This window comes from Eurosta solidaginis, chromosome 2, assembly GCF_040869045.1.
Source record: "Eurosta solidaginis isolate ZX-2024a chromosome 2, ASM4086904v1, whole genome shotgun sequence".
NCBI lineage: Eukaryota > Metazoa > Arthropoda > Insecta > Diptera > Tephritidae > Eurosta > Eurosta solidaginis.
In genome coordinates, this window is record NC_090320.1 from 25,276,145 (window position 1) to 25,302,892 (window position 26,748).

At 28.6% G+C, this 26,748-nt stretch overlaps 1 protein-coding gene across 6 annotated transcripts in view; it reads right to left on the reverse strand.

Annotated features, from left to right (window-relative positions):
- uif (sushi, von Willebrand factor type A, EGF and pentraxin domain-containing protein uif) overlaps positions 1-26,748 on the reverse strand; it is a 154,245-nt gene that overhangs the window by 99,621 nt on the left and 27,876 nt on the right. For 4 of the 6 annotated variants that reach the window (XM_067764660.1, XM_067764657.1, XM_067764655.1 and 1 more), the window contains exon 3: positions 4,841-5,090. In XM_067764660.1, coding sequence (XP_067620761.1) covers positions 4,841-4,967 — 127 coding nt within the window. In that variant the 5' untranslated portion in view covers positions 4,968-5,090. Of the gene's footprint in view, positions 1-4,840; positions 5,091-8,830; positions 9,537-20,941; positions 21,131-26,748 lie in introns of those variants that run through there. The other 2 variants (XM_067764659.1, XM_067764658.1) reach the window with 2 other exon arrangements.

Here is a 26,748-nt window from a genome sequence, read left to right on the forward strand (position 1 = left end):
ACTAAGAGCAGCGGGGCGTTCATATGGCTGAGTGCATAGAGGCATCTGTGGTAGGGCGCTACCTACATGTTTTACGCCAACTCCGAATGGTATCTGAAATGCAGATGAGTTTTCACTGAGAAGCTTTTCTTGGCAGACACTCACACGGGATTTGCCAAATCACTGCCGAGAGGCTAAATTATCAACCGCTCACCCCGAAATATCTATACTACGGAAATAAAGACGACGGGCGCAACATTTTAGAGGGCAAGCGCTTTGTGCAACATGAAAGAGGGTAGAAAAAATACCTGACTACCAATGCCAGTGCAAGAGCATTTAACTATGACATAAACAGTCAGCTTCCTTGATTTTACTGCTTCTTTGTAGTCTAAGTAAATTGCGCGCAAAAGCATATTGCAACTTATATATAACATATAAAACAGGTAGCCTGGCATGCGAGTCCTATAAAAACTTGAAAATTAATATATGTAATATTTAGTATGACAGCTGGTCTTACTGGTATTCGTACAATTCACCTTATTTATATTAGTTGCTATTACTATTCTGACAACTCTTCCGATATCCATACTCCATATATGTATGTATGTGTAAGTGTGTGTTTATGCTAGTTTCAGCAACTTTTTATCGTATTTTAAATTTACCGTTAAAAATTCTACTTTGCAGTTTCTAACTTTACTGTTTTGCTTGCTGACTTCATTTCTACTTAAATAAACATTGCTCGCCTAACCACTACATGCTGCTTTTCTAGTCTTATTTACTTACTACACACACACACAAAGCCATTCACATAAATTCTTGTAACTTTGACGGTTGATCGATGTTGCTGCTACGAAAGTAAGTTCCTCATACCCGTATTATATGCCATATTCGAATATACATTATCTATTTGCGCCGCCAGCAACAACAGTACTTGGTGAAGGTATTGCTTGGTGTTGGTGGTTATGGCGGTGTCGCTGTTGGCAGCCGAACAAGTGTTTCAACAGCAATGACGTGCTAGCAATCAGTAGATTGCATGCCAACAGAAGCTTGCAGTTATTGCATGAGTTGTATGAATATGAAATAGTTATGCTAGAGATGGTTGTGATGAAGATTCGGGATTTGTAGTTGTCACAGATAATTATTTGTACGAATTATCAGGTTCAATTATCAGGTTCATGCATGCTAAAATTATATTTGAAAATAAAGTTCGAAAAAATCCAAACTTTCAAATCTTGTATTTTAAAGCTAATCAAACGATTTCTTGGCGAAGATATCTGGAAAAATGTAGTTTTCGAAATACCAAGAGTAGTTTTCAAACATCAAAAAAAAATAATAATAATCTTGGAAAGATATATTATTAAAAACTAAAATGTATGGTCTTCGAAAGATTCAAATAAAAAAAATCTTTTACATCATAACTTTGCGATAATATTCGTTTTCGAAACACGAAGAGCAGTTTTCGAACATTCGAAGTAACACAATTCGACTACCATTGTAAATAGAAAGAAAAACTTTCAATTTTGTGTGGATATGAATAAAAATTGTCAGATTTTAAAGCATAATTTTTCGAAAAACTCGTTTTTCACAACATAAAAATTTATTTTCGAACATTAAAAAAAAAGTAGGTCCACAGATGATATAATGAATTAAGCACACAAATGTTCAAGCTTAAACATTATAAATGTAAAAATTCAGATATTGGAGGCAGAAATTTTCAAAAAAATTCATTTTGGAATGTTGAAGAATTATATTCGAACATTCAAGAAAAAAATACTCAAGTTAAAACCAAAAAAATGCAGTTCTTAAGAATATCTCCTAAATATATAAAAAAAAAATCAGATTTCGAAAGTTAAGTTTTTCGAAAGACTGCTTTTAAACTCGATGAGAAATTTTCGAAGACTTAAAATAATAACATTGAAATTAGTACATCTTAAAGGAAAGCAAAAAATGTTTAAGTTTTACGAAGAAATAAATGTAAAAAATTCAGATTTGCAAAAGTAGATTTTTTAAAAATCATTTCCAAAAATTTAAGAACAATTTCCGAACATTCACAATAACAACTCTAAAATAACAAAATAAAATAAAATTAATATTTTAAGTATTGGAAAGATATGAATGTAAAAAATCGAATTATGAACAAAGAAGTTTTCGAAAAATTGTAGATAAATTTTCGAACATATAAACTAGTTTTACATTTTTATTCCAATAAAAACGATTATCGTGTGTATTTTGTAATTAATTGTTGTTTCGAAAAGCAAATTCTAATTTGTCAATAATATAAGCTTCGAATATATAAAACAAATCAAAAGTTTTTAGGAAATGAATGAATATTGAATTTCGACAACAACAAAATTTTGATACATATTAGAACTGTTCCACTGTAAATATTCCAATAAGAGATCGAAAATTCAGAACCAAGAAAATAAAAATAAATTAAAAATCTGCACTATAACTGAGCAAAATAAATGTCAATAGATGTTCGAATACAGAATTAAAGTATTCGCATACTGCAAGCATCAAACCGATTTCTTACAATAGCTTTAGAAATTTTAAGAACACGAAAAAAATATTTGATTCTATTTCCAATAAGTTTAAAAAGTTTAGTATTCTAATAAATAATAAAAAGCGTTAGAGTTTCGAATATCCATATATTATTTTCGAAAACTACCTCTATTCGAATATTGAATAGATATGTAAAAAAACATTCATTTACAAAACACAAATATTAATATATTAGAAAAAAGCTCTAAAATACTGTCACGGATATTAGCATCACTAAGCTATACCATCACTAAGGCGATGCTAAGGCCATGCTAAGCGGTGTTTACGTCAATAATCAAATCATGTATACACATATATAAGGCAGCCGAGATATATCACACACAGATGCATTTACTTATACGCCTATGTGTGTGCGAGAAACTGTAAACTACAAACTCACATATATCTGAGAGACGCTGAAAAGTAGAAAATTGTAAACAAGTAGAAACTATATGAGAACTATAAACACTTCAAATAGTTGGTAAGTTCCGGAAATGGAAGAGCCTAGATGTATGCAGCGTAAACTATAAAAGCGGCACAAGCGAGTAAAAAGTAATTCAGTTTGAGTTGAGCTATCAATGAGTTTGATTAAGCACGCGATCTGGCGGCCAATAGTAGAGTTTCATTTGAGTTATCAATCAGTTTGGTTATTAAGCCAGCGAGTAGCAAAGTATAAGTGTTATTGTGAAGTACTTTAATAAAGGCCATTTTTCCATTATTCAATATTGGAGTTATTTATTCAACAGTTTAGTGATTCGAACTTAGCAGAGGATTTGCAGCAAATTCGTTACAATACGAAATTCCTTTAGATACTCGTTTTTCTAACATTAACTAATTTTAATATTCAAAAATCCTCTCAATTCTGATTGATATAAATATAGAAAGCGTAAAAGGTTGGTTGGTAAAAGTAAAATGTTGATAAGTTGATATGTTATGAGATTAAACTCCCATCAGAACAAAATTTAGTTTCAGAAGCAGAACTAAGTGAAATAAATACAACCAGCATTTGAAAAAGAAAACGAAGTTTTAAGTTCGAAGTTTCAGTATTCGAAGCTTGAAAATTTTTCAAGAAGAACTGAAGCTTATAAGACGTAGAGCCCAGGAAAGAGTAATAAGAGAAGTTATATTGAGGTTTTGGTTTTGGAAGAAAGGTTCGAAAATTCGAAGTTAAACTGAGTATTTTCTATTTATTTTTTAAAGTCTCATATATATTCCAATGAACTCTTTTATTAAGTTCATTGGAAGATATCAATTTGTATTGAAAAAACTTTTCGAACTTAAGTTCGAAAATTTTTGAAATACAAATCACTACCTCTCTAATGTTCTTATCAGAAATAATTCATGAAATTAATGTAAGAGTAAAAAAAATAAGTTTGTTTCTTTGAGATCCTACAACAAAAGTTCAAAAACAAATATTTTTTAAATTAATTTTAGTTTCTTTAAAAATCTACCACAAAACTTTGTTGGAAAACCTTTAATAGAGTAAATTGTAATTCAAATCTCAAGTAAGCTAAGCTTATATGATACCGAAATACCGGTATTCTGCTATATTTGTCAACATCGAATGCTCGTACCTCTCCAAGTACAGGCCTGCATTCAAGTGTGATTAGGCAGCGATATAACCGTTGGCCTAATATATAACTGATGCATTCTTTAGAGATTACTTGTGCAGAATTTTAAAACTCACACACATATATATATGTATGTATGTATATGTACTTGTGCAGAATTTTAAAACTTACACACATATATATATATATATGTATGTATATGTTTACTAGGCTTTTACCTTAAAACCACTCCATCACCTTATTTGTCATAGCATCATTCAGTGAATTACTCAATTTTACTGAAGGTGCGTATTACTTATTGACTGCTGAAGTATGGTAAGCCCAATATGAAGGTGCGTTCATTGTGGAAAAGTCGTCAGACAACAATGACGATGTAAGTAGAAGAGGCAGCAATAAGATTCTTGAAGCTACTAGCCATATTTGTTGACAAATTTGTATACGGTAAATTAAAATAAACATTAGAATTGAAATTTTTCCTAAAATTATATAAATTGTTATATGTTGGGTTAATTTAATTTTATTTAACCTTAATGAAGTTGTTAGAGATATTTTAATAGGGGAGAAGTAAAAATAATAAAAGTTACATCTAAAAGTGAACAAATAAATCAAAAATTTAATATTACATTTTTTAATAAAATTGTTTTTTCACTTTAAAAATGTTTCTCACCAAAATTCTTTCAGATAATTTTGCAGTAATATATACATGTATACTACTTTTATTTTGTTTAAAAAAGTATTTAATTACTCACCATTCGGACAAGCAAATCCATCCTCATTCGCAGCAAATGTACTCGTTGATTTTGAGGTTATGGCTAATAAAATAGAAAAATAAATAACGGACAGCCATTTTAAACTGGCCGCCGTAGAGCTACTCATTTTCGAACGTTTTCTAACACCTTGACGCGTACTGATATATGCTTAGTGTAGCCAGTATTACTTATTTCTTTTTCTACAATTTTATATTGAAACACTTTTAAAGATGATTATTTAAAGATGAAGCTGAAAGAAAAAAAAATAAATAATTGTTAAAAAATATGTAAAATAAAAATTTCGATAAAAAAAAAGAGACAAAATTTTAATTCTAAAAAACAGACTAGAATTTAAATCAGTAATTTTTTTGGCATATCTAACAAAATTTTAGTTAATATAAATTAAAAATTAAAAAAAAAAATATTAAAAAAAAAAAAGTTTTTAACAAATTAAAATTCTTTATGGTTAAAATTCGTCCAAACAACTCTTTGAAATTCTTTATTATTTTATAATAAATTAAAACTTGTCATTCAATTCTAATATTGTTTTAATTTTTCATTTTTTTTTTTTAATAAATTTTATCAAGTTTCTCAAAAATTATTAGAAGAATTCCAAACACAAAAGTTTTTTTACATTTAACTTTCGATAGTTTTTATATTTCTCTTTTATTACGAATCAAATATAAAACTCTTTTGTTATACAGTTTTTGTTGTAGTAAAAATTTGCAAAAAGAAATATATTTATCCAAAGTTTCTTAAGCAGATTTACAACATCCAAAATTGTTTTTATAAAGTTTTACAATTTAGTATTTATAAAAATAAATAAACATTATTTCCTTTTTTTATATTTAACGTTTTTATTATTTCAACAAAATTTCCAAAATCCTTTTTTCTTTTTCAAATTCTTCATAATAAAGAAAATCCAATAAATTCTTATCTTTTTTAAATGGTTTTATTTAGCTTGACTTGCCAGGCTGGTTGGCTGGCTGGCGCAAATTTTGTAATTGAAATTTAAGTAACTTCCCGATAAGCTACAAGGTTGGAACTTGGAATATAGTTCAGAACCCGATGACAATGCAATAATAGGAAAAAAATCGCCGCTAGGTGGCGCAAGAATCGAGATATTCACAAAAATCGTATTTGTGGTCCGCTTTGGCTCATATTTGGAACACATAATACACAAAAATCGTATTTGTGGTCCGATTTGGCTCATATTTGGAACACATAATACATACATCCGGCCACCGTGGTGTGATGGTAGCGTGCTCCGCCTACCACACTGTATACCCTGGGTTCACAGCCCGGGCAAGTCAACATCAAAATTTTAGAAATAAGGTTTTTCAATTAGAAGAAAATTTTTCTAAGCGGGGTCGCCCCTCTGCAGTGTTTGGCAAGCGCTCCGAGTGTATTTCTGCCATGAAAAGCTCTCAGTGGAAAATTATCTGCCTTGCAGATGCCGTTCGGAGTCGGCATAAAACATGTAGGTCCCGTCCGTCCAATTTGTAGGGAAAATAAAGAGGAGCACGACGCAAATTGGAAGAGAAGCTCGGCCTTAGATATCTTCGGAGGTTATCGCGCCTTACATCTAAAATTTTTTTTTTAATACATACATGAATAGAAAGCGACATATGAAAAAAAAATCGACGCTAGGTGGCGCAAGGATCGAGATATTCAAAAAAATCGTATTTGTGGTCTGATTTGGCTCATATTTGGAACACATAATACATAGAAGAACAGAAAGGGGCCTATGAAAAAATCGCCGCTATGTGACGCAAGGATCGAGATATTCACAAAAATCATATTTGTGGTCCAATTTGGCTCATATTTGGAACACATAATACATGCAAGAATAGAAAGCGACCTATGAAAAAACCGCCGCTATGTGGCGCAAAGATCGAGATATTCAAAAAAATCGTATTTGTGGTCCGATTTGGTCCATATTTGGAACATATAATACATACATGAATAGATAGCGACCTATGGTGTCCGATTTGACTCATATTTGGAACAAATATCACATACAGTCCGGTAGAAGTGACATCAAAATATTTTGGAGTTGGAGGAGGGACAAGCATACGTGGCGCAGAGTCGAGTAAAGTCTTTGGAAGGATTATGTATTGAGGACTTATATTGTAACAAATTGTCAGGAAAGAGTCCTTGTAATAATGAGTCAGTAAATGAACTAAATAGAATAAGGAATAATAGGCAATTAAATAAGGATTAAAAAGTTGAAAATAAAATAATTAAAAAAAAAAATGTTTAAGTTAAACGGTTTTATTGAAAACAATACTTACATGAAGTAATAACAATACTAAAAGCTAGAAAATAGTTAGATAGGTCCTATGTACTAGTCATCATACTCCTCATCAATCTAGTGCGTTGATCAGACAATTAAATAAAAGCGTTGGACGCGTCAAATTTCTATTGATAGTCATATAAAAGGCCAACTGAACTTTAATCAGGTTATGCTACGCCTCAAATTTTTAGAAATTTCACGCGCCCAACGCTTTTATTTAATTGTCTAATCAACGCCCTAGATTGATGAGGAGTGTGATGACTAGTACCTAGGACCTACCCAATTATTTTCTGGTTTTTAGTATTATTATTACTTCATGTAAATATTGTTTTCAATAAAACCGTTTAACTTAAAACTTTATTAATTAAATAGTTCCCCAAAAAACATTAGAAAAATGCAGAATTTCAAATATTTTTTAAAATATTTAATTATCAATTTGTGTTTTTCACTTAAACTTGTGTAATGTTAAACAGTTTTTTGTATTCAATTTAATTCTTAAAAACTTAATTGGCAAAGGAAATTACATAATTTTACCAAAACTTACAAAACTGAACTGCAATATTTAAATGTTTTTCTAATTGCAAATTTGGTATTAAGCCAAATGGTTTTTAACTTAAATTTTTTTGTTGTATTAAATTTTATTTCTTCGTTTACCATATTCATAGTTTGTAAATTGTTTTTAGAAATTGGGAATATTTGAAGGCAACTTAATTAATTAACGTTTTCGTTTAATTTTAACATTTTAAATGTTAATATGAAATTTTTTAATAATTTTTTTTTTATTTTAAAACTATTATTTTTTTGATAAAAACTCAATACGTGAACTAAATATAAAAATTGGGAAAAGCTTAATATAATATTATATATTAATATTATTAATATATAATATCAATATTAATATTTTTCCTTTAACTTTAAATTTTTTATGTTAAATGGAAATTTCCCAGATAGCTTTTTCCCCCTTTTTAAGCTAACACTTCGTAAATATAATGTTAAATTTCAAAACATGGCTTAAAAAAGAATTTATTATTTTATCAAATAAACCGTTGTTATTTTTTGATAAAACCGTATTTAGTGAAGCGAATATATATATTTTTTTAATTGTTTCAAAAAATTAAAAGTTTTTTAATTTTTTTGGGTAAAACCTTTGAGAAAATTATAAATAATTTTTTTGAAAATAATTTTTTTTTTAATTTTGTTTTAAATTTTTTATTGAATGATTGAAAAAATAACGTTTTCGACAAATATGATATGATATATGAATAGAAACTTTTATCTTTTTTTAATTTTTCTTAAGTGCCAAAAGGGCTCAAAAAATTTAGATATATTTTAAAAAAAAATTTGTTTGTTCGGCAATTTTGATGAAAATGAAATTTTTAATACATCAGAGAACTTTGTTATAAAACAAAAAAAGAAATAAACTAAATTTTCGTTACATAATAAAATTTGATTCGAGTTTTTATTATTTCGTTTATAGAAATTAGTTTTCAGTAATTACTTATTGGTAAAAAAAAGGAAACAATATCAAATATATAACTTTATTTATTTATTAACTATTTAAGCATTTATCTTCACTTGTGGAGTAAGAAATTTTAGAAAGTAATTTCCAGTTATATTAACAACGTTTGCCAATTGAATTACAATCAAAACTGCGCAAATGCTGCAAGCTAAACGATTAATTTCTATTGACTCACGTTTGTTGATTGCCGACTTCAGCGATTATTGTCCCTATTTTATGCATTGCCATAACGGCTCATCACCGATCGCTTCATGGTGGAAATGATGGTAGAGAAGCGGGTATTTAATTAACTAAATACTGCTTTAGCAGGTGTATAAAAATCAGCAAGTTGCTATTTAATTAATAGCTAAAGAGTTTTAATTATACCAGCTGCATTAAGAGAATCAAGTTCAATTGATTTATGGCTTTTTCGAAATTTAGTAAAAATTTGATTGACACTTTTTGTGTGATATATGATTATGTGCATATATTTCCTCACTTTTATTTATTTACTTTTATTTTTATGTTTTATTATCTAACTTTTTTTTAATAACTTATCTTTTATTTTATTTGTACTTTTATTTAATTCAATTGTACTTTTATTTATGTAATATTTTTTGTTAAATTTAGTTTTTCGTATTACCATTTTTTTTTCTTTAAGTTCTGTATCTATTTTGTTATTTTCAAAATTTTTTTCCCCGGTTTTTATTACATTTTTATTTATCATATGTTCTTTTTTAAAATTGTCCATTGTAAACTTTTTTTAACTTTACCTCATTATACTTCTTAATTTTTTGTTTATAATTTCACTTATATTCTTTTAGATACTTCTATGCAATCTGTTTATTGTATTTTACTCTTAAGTTGAATTTAATTTTATAAATATTTTTTGCTTTAATAAACTTAATTTATTTTTTTTTAAGTTTTTTTAAGGATTTTTAAATTCTTCTTTTTTAAATTGAATTGAAATTTTTTAGTTTTAATTTTTATATTTTATTGTTTTTTATTTTCCTAATATTTCTGTCTCGTTTTATTTATTGTATAGCTTTTTTATTCTTATTTTATTTTGTTTAAATTCACTTTTTTTAACATATGTAAATTTGTTATTTTTTTTCAAGCATTTCGTTTTACTTTTTTAAATTATTCGAGTTTTTGATGTACTGCATGCTAAATAACTTTTTTATTTTCTTTTAGTTTATTTTATAAGATATTATATTATTCAATTTTAGAAGATTATTTTATTAAGTTTTTTTATTTTTATTTTATTAAGTTTTTTTCTTATTTTTTTTTTTATTTAATATATTTAATTTTCTTGTTTTGTTTTCCTTGTTTTTTTTTATATTATTGATATTCTTAAAGTATTGCATTGAAGATAAAGTTTTCATTTTATCTAATTTTTATACAATTTATTTTTATTTTTTTTTTTATTCTTTTTTTAACTTTTTTTTATTATATTTGTTTTATTCCTTTTTACTAAATTTTGTTTTTTTTTTTGAGTCTGCTTAATTTTGTTTTATTATTTTTTATTTTGCTATATTTTATCTCATTTTATTTTATTTTATTTTAATTTACTTTATTTTCAAATAACAAAATAAAATATTTTATTCAAAAAAATTTTTCTATATTTAATTACTTGTTTAATTTAATATTTTTTTGTCTTATTTACTTTTTGTGTGTGCTATTTGTTTGTTTTATTTTATTAAATGTTCTCATTATTTTTATGTATTTAATTTGGTTTTTATTTATTTTTTCTTTAATTTAATTTTATTTTTTTATGCTATTTTTATTTATTCTAATTTATTATAATATATTTTGCCTCTTTTTAAATCTATTTTATTTTCATTTTGTTTGCTTTATTTTATTAAATTTTTGTTTTTTTATTTTTATTTATTTTTTTTTATTTAATTCATTGTCTTATTTTATTTTATTTTATTTATTTTTTTATTCAAATTACTCAGGGTTCATTGGACCTAATTAAATTTTGCTATTTTTGTTTTTTTTTTTTTTTGATATTATATTTTTTAAGGCATAACACTTTTTTATTTTATTTGCCATTACTGTAATTAATTTTATATTATGTTTTGTATTTCTATTTAATTTTTAATATCTTACGAATAATAAAAACAATTTTAGTACAATATTTTAAATTAAAATGTTTCTTATTATCTAAATTTATATTATTTGTTTATTCAATTAAGTTTTTTTTATTATTATCTTCCATTCCGGTTTTATTTAATACTTTTTATTTAATTTTTATATTTTTTCGCTTTAATTTTTGTAACTTTTTTTACCATTGTAATTTTTTTTTTTGAATTTTATTTAATTTGCTTTTATTTTTTATTCAGTCTATATTTTTTAGTGTCTAGCATTTTAATTATTTTGTTGCATTTCATTGCCATATAGCCTCTACTCAAAGCAGGAACAAAAGACTTAACCAACGAACTTGTCGCTCAGCAGACAGTCAACAGACAACATATGCGATGGACAGACATTTGAGGCGATTGTCAGCTGATGCTGTTACTATTTTAATTATATTACTGCCAACGCATAACCTTGTAGGTCGCTATTCGCTTGCATCGAACCAACGGTGCGTGACATTATAGCGTTTTGTACTGTTAGTTTGGTCGCATATGTATACATATATTACAGCAAATATATACATATGTATATGAATACATATTACAATGGAAATGTCGTTAATGTTTGGAAGTAGACTATAGTGTGTGAATTTAGTTTCCGGCTCTTTTTTTACGGAAGATGGAAGACAACTCTGCCTTAACAAATTCTTTGGGATATCTTATGATTTACCTGATTTCAAATCGTAAAAAGTAGTAGGCATTTTTTCAACCCTGATTTGTCATAAATTGCTGTCATAAATATATTTATGTAAATGAAAATTTCCTTTTAAAAAAGTCAAAGAAAAAGTGCTGACCAAAACAAGCTTGGAAAATCATTAGCGTAGCAGCTAAAGCTATTATTGTTTTAGTTAAATAAAAGAGGGCGTGGAGTTAATGCATTATAAAATACATCAATCAAAGAAGTTAAAATTGTGCATTTCAACACAAAACATTAGCTTTTAAGCGGCTATAAAACATATATTAAGATTAGTCACTATCTTTTCAGTATACTGACGTAAAGCGGTCTATGTATAGGTAGCGGAAGGTGGGACAACTCACATATGTATAAAAAACTTGTTTGTTTTCTTACATTGTAAATACTTATATGTTTAATAAATGATTATTCATCTTTTATAACTCTTAAATGATTTGGCCTTCAAAGAATTTGAACAAAGAATATAGCTACTTTTAGTCACAAAATAAAATGGGTGCAGCCAATGAGTGGTAACGAAGCTTGCGTGAGCGCATAATATTAAGCTATGGTCTTTTTCAATGGAGTCGCAAAAGAACAACGTAAAGCTTTCTTTGCAGAGAAGATTCTCATATACGCATTCTCTATAACTTGCTATATTTCTATACATATGTACATTATTAAGCCTGATGCCGGCTTTTTTTCTAAATTAGTCTGACAGTAATTTGAGTGTAACTAGCAAAAACAAAATTTCAGGCGAAAAGGCTTTGAAGATGCTTAGAGGGATAATCCCAAAATAGAGTTAGCCCAGTAGTTAAAATTACAGACGTCACTTTGATCGTTTTCCTTTACCCCAGCGGGTTAGAGGGCTTAGAATATATCCGCGGCAGGTATGTCTGTCGTAAGAGGTGACTAAGATACCAAATTGATTCAAGGGGTTGTGTAGCGCAAGCATTTCAAGGGGTTTCCAGCGCAATATCACCTATCCGTGGCGCATTCTGTTTCCTTAACAGCTGAGGTTCTAGAGAACCCAAGTTCCTTATGGATCTAGGGGGTCTCATGTGGTTTCATGTGGTCATACCAAATCGTTCCCGGGATGGTCGAGCTTGTGCTCTAATGGTGCTTGTTACCGGAACGTGCTGGATCTGCATCCGGCAAAGGACCATCAATATCGATAACACTCCTCAAGGCCTTCGGGGAGTGTCCTTATGCCAACAACAACAACATCGCTTTCCTTTGCTTTCTTTCCCTTCATTTCCTTTCATCTCCTTTTCTTTCCTTTCTTCTCTTCTCTTTATTTTATTTAATTAAATTATTTATTTTGTTTTATGTTATTTTATTTTAATTTATTTTACTGACAAACAAAGTAGTACCCAACATTTTTGATATTAGCAAAACAAATAAATATTCCCAATTGAAAATCAGCAACGAAAACTACACATTTACTCATATTTGCTTACTACAGCGCTACAAATCCAACAAAACAACTATATATACTAGGGTGGGTCGATTTGTATGGACGAAAGTTAGCCGATATCGATAGGATTTGGGCTCAGGAAAAAAGTTCCACTACGCGTACCCAAAAAAATAATTTTCGAGCCTGCGAAATTTCATTTTTTTTTACTTTCTTCGACTTTGATCATAGCGTTTGTTTCATGACCTACTAAAAAAATTTTGTTATGTAACCATGTCCGACCCAAAAATATTTTTTTTTTTTTCAAAAAACTGTTATCGCCAAGGTTTTTAGTGGACATTTTTGGGTCGGACAGGCTATACATGAAACTTTTACAATGAAATGCAAATTTTTTAGTAGATCATGAAAAAAAACTTAATCAAAGTCGAAAAAAGTAAAAAAAAATCAAATTTCGCAGCCTCGAAAAAATTTTTTTTGGGTGTACGTAGTGGAACTTTTCTTTCTGTGCCCAAATCCTATCGAAAAATCGATGGCGCGATATCGGTTAATAAATCAATCCAGTTTAATGTATACACTCTTCGTTCAGGTAGTTTGCATGAGGTTGCTGGTTTTTTCAACACAAACACATGTTGCGTTCGTAGTGCGCGTGAAGCATTCTCATTGTTTAAATACGTGTTTGGCATTAGTAGTGGTGTCATTTTTAAATTAATATTATAGCCCTATATTTAACTTTTTTGAAAATTTTTCAATGATATGCATTTATCCTTGAGAAGACCTATCGATATATATATATAGTAATACCTTAGAATTATAGTTTGGCCCTAATAGCCATTACAATACAATCTCTAAGTCTCTGAGGTTTGTCCTAGTTGGTTGAATCAAAGTTCGAGTTGATAAAAAACTTTCTTTTTTAAAAAAATTTTAATCACACGCAGTTGACCGCAACATAATCATCAATAAAAGCAAACTTAATTAAATTTATAAATATTTCCCAGTAATTATATGCATCAGGTAATTTATTTCTTTGTTTTCACCTTTTGTTAAATATTGAATGCAAAATGAGTCATAATTTTTTTCGTGATGTGATGATGTGATGCTATCTAACTATTCATATTATTTTTATTATTTTGTTAAAGTTTTATAGATGAGCTCATTTTTTTTTTTTTTTTTTGGTTCGATAAAATCAAGCCTAATCAATGCTAAGAAGATGATATTTCGAAACAAGGCATCATAAGCTCTATATGTACCTCAGGCTTCTCTTGCTATTTTTAACTTATTTTAATGTTTCTCTTCTTAGGTATACTAATCCTCTTTATTTGCATTTTTTCCATTTATTTATTATTCAGCTAATTTATTTTGCACGCATATTTCACGCATTAACACCTACACATACACATTATTCATTGCATACTACATATTATTTTTTAACTACGCTTGCCACACCTACGCGAATTCTTATGGAAATTGAACGAGTCTCATAATGGCTGTCATTTACTTGTCTAAATCAGATCGGCGATTTTGGCGTTATTTATAAATTGTCTTCCTATTTTGGTTGATGATATTGGCATCCAAAAAGTGGATACCTCCATACACGCAACAATAGCGGTAAGCGCCAAAACCTTCGGAATTCATGTAGAGGTAACCATAGTCTTTGAGTGACATGCTTTTATTTTAGATATACTAAATGCTCGAAAATAGATCAGAAGGAAATGTAGAGGAACATAGAGCAAAAAATTTCCCTGAAGATGGCCCATATCGACCCAGTTTGAAGTATTGTATATCTGTTTGCCTCTATTTGACTCCTTTCTCTTCTTCTTCCTTACAACCTTTTCTTCGGAACCTTCCTAGCTAAATACGCCCCATCTTATTTCTTTACCTTTCCTAATTCCTTGTTGTTCACGAGGAGTGGTATAAAGGGACACATGATATGTTACTTTTGTTCGGCGAAGGACTCCTTAACCTTTCAACTGCCCTTCGCAGCCTAACTTAGCTTTTTGACTGGTATGATTCCATTGCATTTCTGGGCTAACATTGTTTAGGCGGTTAATACTGATCCACGCTTTTTTATATCAGCTCTTATTTTATCTTACCTATTCTCTTACTCTTAGTGTTATTATTCTTCCTTTTGCTCTTACTCTTATTTTCACCTATACTTACTATTTCTCCTACTCCTCCCCTTACTCTTACTTTTACTATTACTCTTAATCTTACATCTACTCTTACTGTTACTCTTACTCTTAATCTTATCCTTACTCCTACTCTTAATCACACTCTTACTCTTATTCCTACTCTAGCTCTTAATCTTCCATTTCTTATAAATTTTGTCTTACTCTAACTATAATTCTTACTCTTATTCTTAATCTTTCTCTTAAGTTTACTCGTACACTTATTTCTACGTTAAGTTTTACTCTTCCTATACTTTTACACTTTCTTTTACTCTAATTCTTACTTGTATTCTTAATCTTTTTCTTAAGTTTACTTCATAGTCTTTCTACTTGTACTGTTACTATCCCTTTTAATTTTACTCTTATTCTTATTCTTACTATTCCTCTTACTCTTACTCTTAATCTTATTCTTACGCTTAGTGTTACTCATACTACTACTCTAACTTTAACTCTTACTTCTACACTCTTACTTTTACTTTTACTCTTACTCTTATTGTTAATATTACTTTTGTTGTTATTTTTGCTTTAACTTTTACTATTGCTCGTTATTTATTGTTTGCTCTAAGTTTTCTTCTTCTTCTCTTAGTCTTTGATGTACTACTTTTACTCCTACCCTACTTTTATTCTTATTTTAGCTCTAATTCATACTAATTTTCTTATTTTTACTCGTATTAATATCTTTGCCTTACACTTTTCTCCTCACAATACTTTCTGCCTCCTCCTCTTTCTTACCCTTTTTCATACTCCTCCCTATCCTTTCTTTTTATTTTTGTCTTTTCCGTTTTCCCCCTCGTCTACTCTTTCTTTTTTCTGTTCTTTCTCTCTTCTTTGCCATCTCCTTTATATGTTTTTTCTTTACCCACCCTCTATAATATATTTTTCCCTATACCTCTGTCCGTCTATCTCTTCAGTTCCACCATCTTTCTATTTCCTTCCCACACCAACATGTATGCAATATAACTTGCAAGTTTCGCAGAGATGCCGTTAGCTAGGTTGCCAATAAAAACAAATGAAACTATTTCTGACATGCCCCTCCTGAACTTTGCCTTACACCATATCTTCAATCGAGGCCAAAATGTATGTCTTATATATTTGACCGTAGTGTTGCCACTTGAAGGGACGTGGCTGCAAAAAATGTTCATTTGATTTTTAAGGCCCACCTTAATATCTTCAAATATTAGTATTCCACAAATCTTCGACGACGGACAATACTTTTAAATATAAATTTATGTAAATATTAAAAAATTATTAATGTGTTTATGTGTTTATAGGTAATGTGCAATACCTAGGTAAATTTAAAAAGCAAAAACTAGCATTAATTGTTACTCAATATCCATTTAAATATAATTTTCAACTTTTTAGTAACTTTGAAAATTATGGGAATTTAGTTTAATTCAACTTTTTTATAATTATGCGCACATGTACATAGTATGGACGAATATATATCTTTTTCTTTGTTTCATTCGAAAATTTTTTTTATTACTATTTATTATTGTTTTTTATTATTGTCATGCTGATGTTATTTGTTTATTTTTTTTTGTTGTGGCTCCAAAGGCTAGCGAAAAGTTTAAAAAGTCATAAGCAACAAGTGACAGCGTCTCATCGTCATCGCATCGTTGGATTTCAAATGGCATAGCAGCGGCAAAAATCGCGCTATTCAATCGGTTGAACTTTCACTTGAGCTCGTTGGATTTCTTTTGCAGAAGTTTTACAGTTTACTCTACGTCGCACCGCCTCAATGGCTGACTTAGCATTTGGCTTCTTTTTTTATTTTTTTTTGTTTTTCTGGTATGAAGAGTCTGCATTGATGTCGCATCATACGTGAGTATTTGGGTATGTTTTTATGTATGTATTTGTTTGCCAGTGCAGCTTTTACCATATTTGCGAAAATTCCAGAGGTTTTTCTCAATATATTTCTTTTGCTGTAATTTAAATGTTTTTTTTTTGTAATTTTTTTGGACAGCAAACGAGTTTCTCCACAATCAATTTCTATGGATATGGTATTTACAAATTTTAAGAGTGATATATGTGTATAAGCTTTGCGAACTTAAAATATTCTACTTTAATTATATTAAGACATTAGATGGAACTTTTTTTCTATGACTAAAGAAAAAGTTTTGCTGAAAACTCAATAAAAGGTATATTTTTATTGCAATTATATCAATTGTTTATTTTTGTGTCCAATTTTTTTTTTTTGTATAAAAACTTAATTCTTCAATAATTTCATGCATTTTTTTCATTTTCATAGAAACAAATTCCTGCGATTTTTACTGCAATATTTTTCTTCGATCATTTATTTTTTATTAAATATCAATTATTTTTGTGAGTTAAGCGGGTATTTTCTAATTGCTTTAAATGTACGAAAACATTTATTTGAAGCAATTTTTAATTGTATAATTTATTTAATAAAACAGCTTTCGCCTTGTCCGTCCTGATGTCACGTTGTTTAAATTTTTCCCAAATTATTAAATCAATTGTTTTTATTGAAATTTTTGGAACGTTTCCATGTATATTTGCAAGCATTTTTTGCCGTTTAATATAATACATAGAAAATTTCATTAAAATAGTTTTTTTTTCCAAAACAATTTTTTTGGATTATTTACTTTGTATAAATTATTATTGTTTTGATATTTAAATTCCTTTTGAAAAAAAACTTTTTTTAAGTTCTTTTTTTTTCGATTATTTACTCTTTACAAATATTAGTTATTTTGGTAAAATTTAGTTTCGAATATTATTATCATTTATAAAAAGTTTTGCTTTATCTTTATTTTGTGTATCTTTTTTTTTTTTTTTTTTGAAAATATATAATTTAATTCAACCAAAACCATTTTTATGTTGTTCTTTCCTAGAGAACTACTTCTTCGCTTAGTAATTTGCATCAAAATTTTTTGATCTTGATTTTTATTTCTTAAAAAATGTTTGTCTTTTTTTTTAAGAAACATTTCTCTTTTTTATTTTTTAACACCACATATTTTTTGGAGATAAACCTTCGTTAATATTGTTTTTTTTTTTTTTTCAAAAAAAATATATTTTTTATTTCTTCTCATAATAACAAGTTTTTATTTTAATTTTAATTTTTTTTGTTTTTTTTTTTTTAAGAAAAATATAGGTTTATGCTCGGGTGATCATTTTTCTATGTGTATTTTTTAAGTGTTGTTTTCATTTGTCAAAAGAAAGCATTTTTAAGTTATCTGATAATTTATTTTATATTATTTTCATTTAAAAGCTTTTGTAAATTTATTATTATAATTTTTTATTTTTTTTTTCAAAAAAAAAAGTATAAGTTTTTACATTTTATTAAAAATCTTTTTTCGCTTATTTCTTTAACATCAGTTTTGTAGGTTTTTAGGTATGAAGCTAAGTTGCTTTTTCAAAAAAATTTATTATCTTATTTAAATTTTTTTAGGCAAAGTTTGTTCATTTTCTATATTTTTTAGTATAGTTTTCTGCCGTTTCGTTTAAAAAAAAAAAACATTTTTTACGTTTTTTGATAGTTTAATTTATACTATTTTCATTTAAAAACTATTCTTAATTTGTTATTTTTTTAGCATCACTAACTTTTCAAAGATAAAGCTTCATAAAAATTGTTTTTTCAAAGCAATTATGTATGTTTGTTTAATGGTGTGTTCAGTTTATACTTATATTTAAGTATTCATGAGCTTAACACCGGCTTATAATAATTGAATTTCAATTATTATGTTTTCTAAGAGAAACTGAAAAGAAAGAAACATTTACTGACATATTGCGATGGAACCATTTCGAAAACCGCCAACGTAATCATCATCAGGCAATTTTGTAATGTTATTCACGGTTCGAATCCCGGTGAAACCTTTGATAACATTATAAAATTGCCTGATGATGATTACGTTGGCGGTTTTCGAAATGGTTCCATCGCAATATGCCAGTAAATTTTTCTTTCTTTTCAGTTTCTCTTAGAAAACATAATAATTGAAATTCAATTATTATAAGCCGGTGTTAAGCCCATGAATTCTTAAATATAAGTTTAGAAGCAATTATTTTACATTTTCCTTTTTTTAGGAAAAATTATTCAAATGTTACAGGCTTTTCAGTGTTTCTTTTTCAAAGTCGTTTTATGTTGTAATTTCTGCCCCTTTTTTTACTGTAAAATTAGCTCTTTGATAATTTTTTCGCATATTATAATTTTATCATTTTTTAAAGATTTCGAAATTTGTTGGTAAACAATTTTACAGAATTTTTTTTCTAACACCCATTTTTGCTTTGCTTTTTATGGACATTAAATTAATTTGACTAGAATTCTCTTTAACTGTTATTATTTTCCAATTACTGCAACATTATTTATAAACTTTTTTTTTTTAATTGATATTAAAGAAAAATTGCAAAGTTTACAAACGGCGACGGTTATCTACTAGGACATGTTTCTGAATTTCACTTCTTCATCAGCTAGCTTCTCGGGAGATGAGTATTGAACTCGAATGTCCAACATTCACACTTTATACTGGTGTAAAGGTGCATGACTTTTATTTTAATAAATATTTGCACCCCAAATATGTTTTAATTTTTCTTAAATACATTTTTATAAGAAAGTTTTTTAATTTTATATTTTAAGTTTTGGTTCTTGGTTTTTGGAGAAACTTTTTCGTTTGTATTTTGATTACAAAAATATGGCTTTTGGTGTTCATAATATTTTTTTGAAATTTCTACTGGTATTTCAACAAATATAATTGCTTGGTTTTTTTTATTGCACTATTTCATCCATTTCTTTATTTGTTTAATTAATATTTACTTTTTCTTAACTTAGTCAGAAATTTTTGAAATTTCTACTGGTTTTTTCAACAAATATAATGTTCTGCTTTTTTATTGCACAATTTCATGCATTTGGTTTTTTTTTGTTTTTTTGTTTAATTAATATTTACTTTTTCTTAAAAATTCTTACTGTTTTTTTAACTAATATTTTTTTTTTTCTTTTTTACTTTAATTTCACTTCACAATTATTTATTTGACGCAATATTTCATTTAAAAAATAAATTTTTTTTCTAAACAAATTTTTCTATAAGAAATTGCCAAAAATTTTCTTTTGGTTTTTGGTGTAAAATCATGTAGTTCCTCTACTCCTTTTTTGTTGCTTTAGTTTTTATTTTAATTTTTGTGTAATTTATTTTTAAACACTTTTTTTGGATCGTTGTTTAATGTAAACTTTATTTATTTGCAAATTCTTAATTTGGCATAATTTGTTATTATTTTTACGAAAAATATTTTCTTAAAACACATGTCAATTAATTTTCAATTATTATGTGGCATTATCTTCAAATTTTTTTTTTTTATTATTTTATCTAACATCTATTTTTCTGTTTTTATTTTGCCATCATTTTTTTGGACTTTTTTATAAAGAATTTATTCTACTTCTAGTTTTTTGATTTGAAACTATTTCCATGGTTCTTTTTAATTCATTTTCGCGCAACCTTTTATTAATTTTTATTTTAACTTTTGATTAATGATTATTTGGCAATTTTTTCTGTTCGAATTTTCACATTTTGATATTATTTTCTTTACTATTCAAAATTTTTGGTACCATTTTATTTTACTATTCAACTGCCTCGGGGCTGCAATGCATTCACAGCTTTTACCAACGAAGGTCAATTTTAATTTTCAATATAAGTTAATGTTGCACTGAGGCTGCAAATAATCACGCGCCACGAAATAAATAAAAAAATTCAGTAGCACGAAGTTTTGCAAATTTCATATGAAAACGCCCAATTGGAGCAAAAAGGGCGCCGAAAAAAGGCTTTCAATAAGTAATAAATAAATTACATAACATTGACACAATTTTGCTTGCACGTGACTTTACGATTAACCAAATATTGTATGGAATATAAAAAACATCGAAATATGTATGTATGTGTAACTTTTTTATATACATAAATACTTGCATATGACGTACCCTTTAATGCTGCAATTTGGGTGCAAACTGCAATTACACACAAGTCAGGCAATAACAACAATTCGATAAACTAAAAAAACATATAAAAAATTAACGATCACAAAAACACAAATTTTTGTTTTTGTTTTAGCGTACGCGTGCACTCCGTCGTTTTGAAGAACGCTAACTGCGACGACTAACGTTTTCTAACTGAAAGTCAGAATCACAAAGGTAAATCAAGCAAGTCCCAGCTAGTAAGTGTTGAAAATCAAGAAAATTGCTGAGACACACACAGCCATACGAACATGCGGTTACTATTAAATACATGCATGGACAAACACACAAAAGCGCGAGCGTCAAGAAACCGGTATGAGAGCAAAAATCTATTCCACAAGTACAGGTAAATAGGTGTGCGCATGTGTATGTTAGCACAAAAATTTCTTGATCTGATATATGTGTATGTATATATGTATGTATATTGCTGAAGCGCGCCCAGCATCAAAGCCACATTTTTGTTTCTTTTTTGATAATCAAAAATTCAGAATTTCGTATGTAACTTAATATTTAATTTTGTACATTGTTGTTGTTGTTGTGCAATTATAAAATTACGAAGATATACATTTTTATTTATAATCAGCAGCGATATAAGCGCGGATTGATTTTTATGTAAGTTCTCATTGAGCTACAACTGTAAAACTTCACAGATAGGTTAACACACAGAGAAAGTGTAAAAAAGGAGAAAAAATTTCGTTAGATGGTGCAGGGATCGAAAAATTTAGACAAGAATTTGGAAATTTGGTGTTTTGAGATCGATTTTTAAGTAACTTCTCATTGAGCTACAATCATGCAACTTCACAGATAGGTTAAGACGCCGTGACAAAGGAATAAAGGAGAATCGATATTGGGAAAAAAGAGATCGGTTTTTAAGTAAATTCTCGGTGAGCTAGAGACTTTAAATTTTAAACGTTGTTTAGAGGCCGAGGACAGTGAAAACTTAATACAAAAAGTTTCGATAGGGGGGTGCGTAACGGGGGAATCTTGCGATCAAATTTTAAGAGACTTCACTTTAAGCTACAATCTTGGTACTTCGTACATAGAACTGAAAAGGAGAAAATAAAAATAAAATAAAAAAATGTCAAGCATTCCTTTATATAAATGGCCAAAAATCATCGAAAAATTTCTCTTTATATAAATACATATTCTTGCTAAACTTTGATTCTTAAATTTTGACATAGAAATTGCAAATATGAGAACTAAAAATATAAAGGTGAAGCGCAATTGATTGACTAATAAAATCTCCTTTCCTTCCAATCCAAGTAATGTGGGCTCCACTTTTATATTTTTACTTCTCATATTTGCAATTCCTATGTCAAAATTTAAGAATCAAAGTTTAGCAAGAATATGTATTTATATAAAGAGACATTTTTCGATGATTTTTGTCCACTTATATTGTGACGAATACTAGTAACACTAAGGGGTATTATCATCTCTAAGCCGATACTAAGCAGTGACTCGTATGCACATCAACAAATCAATCATTATGTCTACCCATATGTCCATACGAGCAGCTGAGAAGAGACGCAGAAACACATGCATATATCTTATCTGAGATGCTCACAAAAGAAGGCAATAATTTGTGCAAGTATCACTGATATATACACGCGCATATGAGAAGCTGTAAACGTAGTTATAGCTCGTAATTTTATAGCTGATAACTAACTAGTAAATTCTAGAATAGAAAAGCCTAGAAATATGCAACGAGGAAACCAGACAGTATGAAAGGCAGCAACAGTAGAGGCACGACAATCAGTTTGATTTAAGACGCTATCTGGCGAGCAATAGAAGTGTTATTTTGGAAGTAGTCAAATAAAGGCCATTTTGCATTATTCAATAGTGAAATTATTTATTCAACAGTTTAGTGATTCGAACGTTAGTAGGCGGTTGCAATTAAGAGGAATTGCACTAAGTTCGTTACAATATAAAGGAAGTGCTTAAATTTTTTTTTTTTTTTGGCGATGCAATAACTAAGAAAAATTTAAAAAAAATTTTAGCTACAGTATAAAAGGAATAACAACAAAAATCTAGCTGGTGGACATATTTAATTCAGAACCTATACTAGCCACCGTGGTGTAATGGTAGCGTGCTCCGCCTACCACACCGTATGCCCTGGGTTCGCACCCCGGGCAAGGCAACATCAAAATTGTAGAAAGGTTTTTAAATTAGAAGAACATTTTTTTAAGCGGGGTCGCCCCTCGGCAGTGTTTGGTAAGCGCTCCGGGTGTATTTCTGCCATGAAAAGCTCTCAGTGAAAACTCATCTGCCTTGCAGATGCCGTTCGGAGCCGGCATAAAACATGTAGGTCCCGTCCGGACAATTTGTAGGGAAAATCAAAAGGAGCACGATGCAAATTGGAAGAGAAGCTCGGCCTTAGATCTCTTCGGAGGTTATCGCGCCTTACATTTATTTTTTTTTTTTTTTATACTAGTAACCATCGCCGTCTGCAAATTTTGTAATTATTCTCTAATATGAATAAAACAAGAAGTAAAATTGAGTAAAGCAATATGAGCCTATGTCTCGCTTATCCAATACTTATATTTATTATATTTAAATTTAAAAAAAAATTTGGTATGACAAAATTGGAAATTAGTTTGGAAATCTTATTTTTAATAAAAAGTCATCAATTGTGAACTTGTATTGTTGTATTTTTTCAGTACTTGTTTACAAGTTTGTTATGTTTTACCAACGCATCCTACAAGTAGACCTATTGAGCTAGATATTAACAACCGGCTTACAATCTGTCACTCCACACATTTACCGCGCTTCAGTTGGATTCTAGCTGCTCCAACTAACCGGCCTATGGAATGCTGCTGGGCAAGCTAATCTACCAACTTATCATCAACCTGGTCGCTATGGACCAACACACACAGGTGTCACAACTATGCGCGCGCCAAGCAACAAGACTGGTGCTGATTGTTCAAGAATTCTTACATATTTAAATTTTAATTTATGCAACAACTTTGTTTAGTATCTAACCCATTTACCCAGTGCAAGCGGGGTGCTTTAAACGCATAGAATGTAAAAAATTGGTGAAACTAGAATACTTGTAGCTCACACATATGTATATATGTCTGTAAGTAGGTGAAACAAAATATTTGGGCGATTTTGTGAGTATTGAAAACTTAAATAAAGTTTGAAGAAAGTGCGTAATAGATGGAGCATTGAAATCTTTGTGAATTTTTTATTTGTAAAAAAGTAAATGACACACTGAAATAAGCTCACGATTTCCGATTGCCACAAAATGTTTGCCATAAATGAAGGCTGATTTTAAAAACATGTTTTAGCTGTTAGTTTTAAGGCCTATTAAAATGAAAATTCATTTTATTTAACGATAATTCTACCTAGAAATTAAAAACTAAGGAATTCCTTAACAAAAAGTTGTGTCTTTTGGCCTGCTAACACCCCCTTTATAACATTTGCTTTCCATAAACCGTTCTCAAACATTTTATTAATTATTTATAAATTAACTTCTTCAATTCTTACACCTTCTGCATTTTTAATTGTATAGATAATTTCTTAGAAAATTAGCAAAAAATCAAATCAATAAACGTAAAGCTCATTAACTCAATACCTCTTATGACTACGATATCTGATTGTACTCTTTACGATTGGCAATATCTTTATGCACCCAACGTTGGACGCCATTTAAACACTATTGACAATTCTCCGCAGTACAATACAAAGCGATTTTTAGAACTATTTGCTGCGCCAGATAATCAGCCAACTTCAATAAGTTTTCTGATTATAAACCCCAATACTTGAGACATCTTTGTGGACCCCACGTTGGGCGCCATTTTTACAACATATTAAACTTCTCTATGGTACAAATGTAAGCGACTAATATAAGGATTCTCATAGTCCAGGAAAAGCGCATTCATTATGTTGACCTATTTTCCTAATATAATCGACCATTCCCGAATTTCTGTTCTCTCTTTTTTTTTTTTCATTATTCTAGTCATTTTTGAGCGTTCTGTCTTGTGCGTTAAAAGGTTTTTTTTGATCGTACCCCCTACTAATCACTTCAATACTTTAGAAACTTAGTACATGACTTCCGAATATCATTGTTAATTCCTGAAATACTGTTTTACTTTCTCTCGTAAGAGAGTTTCCATTTCCAGCACTCAATTTACACTTAGTTCGCTTATTATATTCTTTGTCTGTGCGCGTCCAACATGGGATGCCATTTATGTATGCGAAATTCTTGATGGATCCAAACTTGCTCCTTGGCTATTATTTGCATATTTATCTGGTCGTTTCCCTATTATTAGAAACTTCTGTGTGCGCCTCACGTTGGGTGCCACTTTTATTATTTATTAACCACCAGCATACGATCGTGCCAGTTTGGCGCGCTTCTACGGAAGTCTCTGTCAAACGTTAAACTGAAATTCAATTTTTTCTTAATAATACAAATAAAACTTAATATAAATTTATTTATAAATAGATAAATGTTGGTCAGTAGTTTGTATACAACACTTTCCCCTATATAGCATACAAGCTCTTAAATAAACTTGCATTATTTTCCTTAATTAATATATATAATTATAGCCTATTAAAGTGTAAGCGCGCTTACGCACCACGAGTGTACCATTGTACAAATCGCATTAAAAGCCAAGCAACCACATTTGAGGCATACAAAATTCATTCAACGCTAAACTTCGTAAGTGATAATAATCAATACTATTAAAATTTATTATAGTTGTAAAGGGGGCGTTGCAAAAATTAAGGAACATACAACGGAAAATTATTAAAATATCACATTAAATTGCTAGAGGAAGGAAAATAATATTTAAAAGGTTATAGACTAAAGAAAAAAGAAAAAATTTAAACCAGCCTTGTGTCATTCATCCATGTGGCATTCAGCCTAGTGTAAAAGGTAAAGAGCGCTTTGTTTTAAGTAAAAAAATTAAACCTGAATATTTTTAAATGGACATGCAAAGAAGCTGACTAAAGCTATAAAAGAGGATTTATTTTTGGAAACAGGTATTACTAGCCTAATCTAGCTTTCTATGCTCCCACATAGCGCCAAAAGCAATGGAAATATAAAGATGTACCTCTGAGGCATTCCATGCTAACTCAACTCATACTTCAAATACCAACAATTTTTTTTTTCTTGCAGCCAATCGATAAATGTGAATTTTCGATAGTTTTTGCATTGCTGTGATTTTTATAATAACTATGTGAAATGATTTTCAACTTGTGCTAATTTTTTGTATTTTATTCGTGTTCAGTATTTTTTTAATAACTTTGTGAATGTTGTTATTGTTGCGGCACTTTTTTATAATTTTTTTTTAATTCTTTTATTTGTTCAATAGCAGTTATTTATTTTTTTTTTAAGTATATTTGGTTTCTTTTATGATTCAATTAAAGTCTTAGAGCTGCAACACTTTTAAAAATTTTTTTTCTTTAATTTTTCAATTATGTTTTTTCCCAAAATATATTTTGTTTCTTTTATGATTCAGTAAAAGTCTTAGATTTGCTGAATTTTTATTACTTTTTTGTTCAATATTTTTTAATTCCTTAATTTAATTGTTCTAATCATTTTATCAAATAATTTTATGAGAATAAACTCGGGCATATTTTTAGTAATTAAATAAACTAGTAAGATTGTGTCTTAAAATATATTTTTTTAAGTTTTTCGAATTTCTGGTTTTTTTTTTTTTCATGAATTTTATGGAAAAGTCAAAAATGTGCTTATTTTGTTTGTGTTTTTTTTTTATTACAAATTTGAACCAAATTAATATATTTTTTCTAATTTTTATTTATTCAATAAT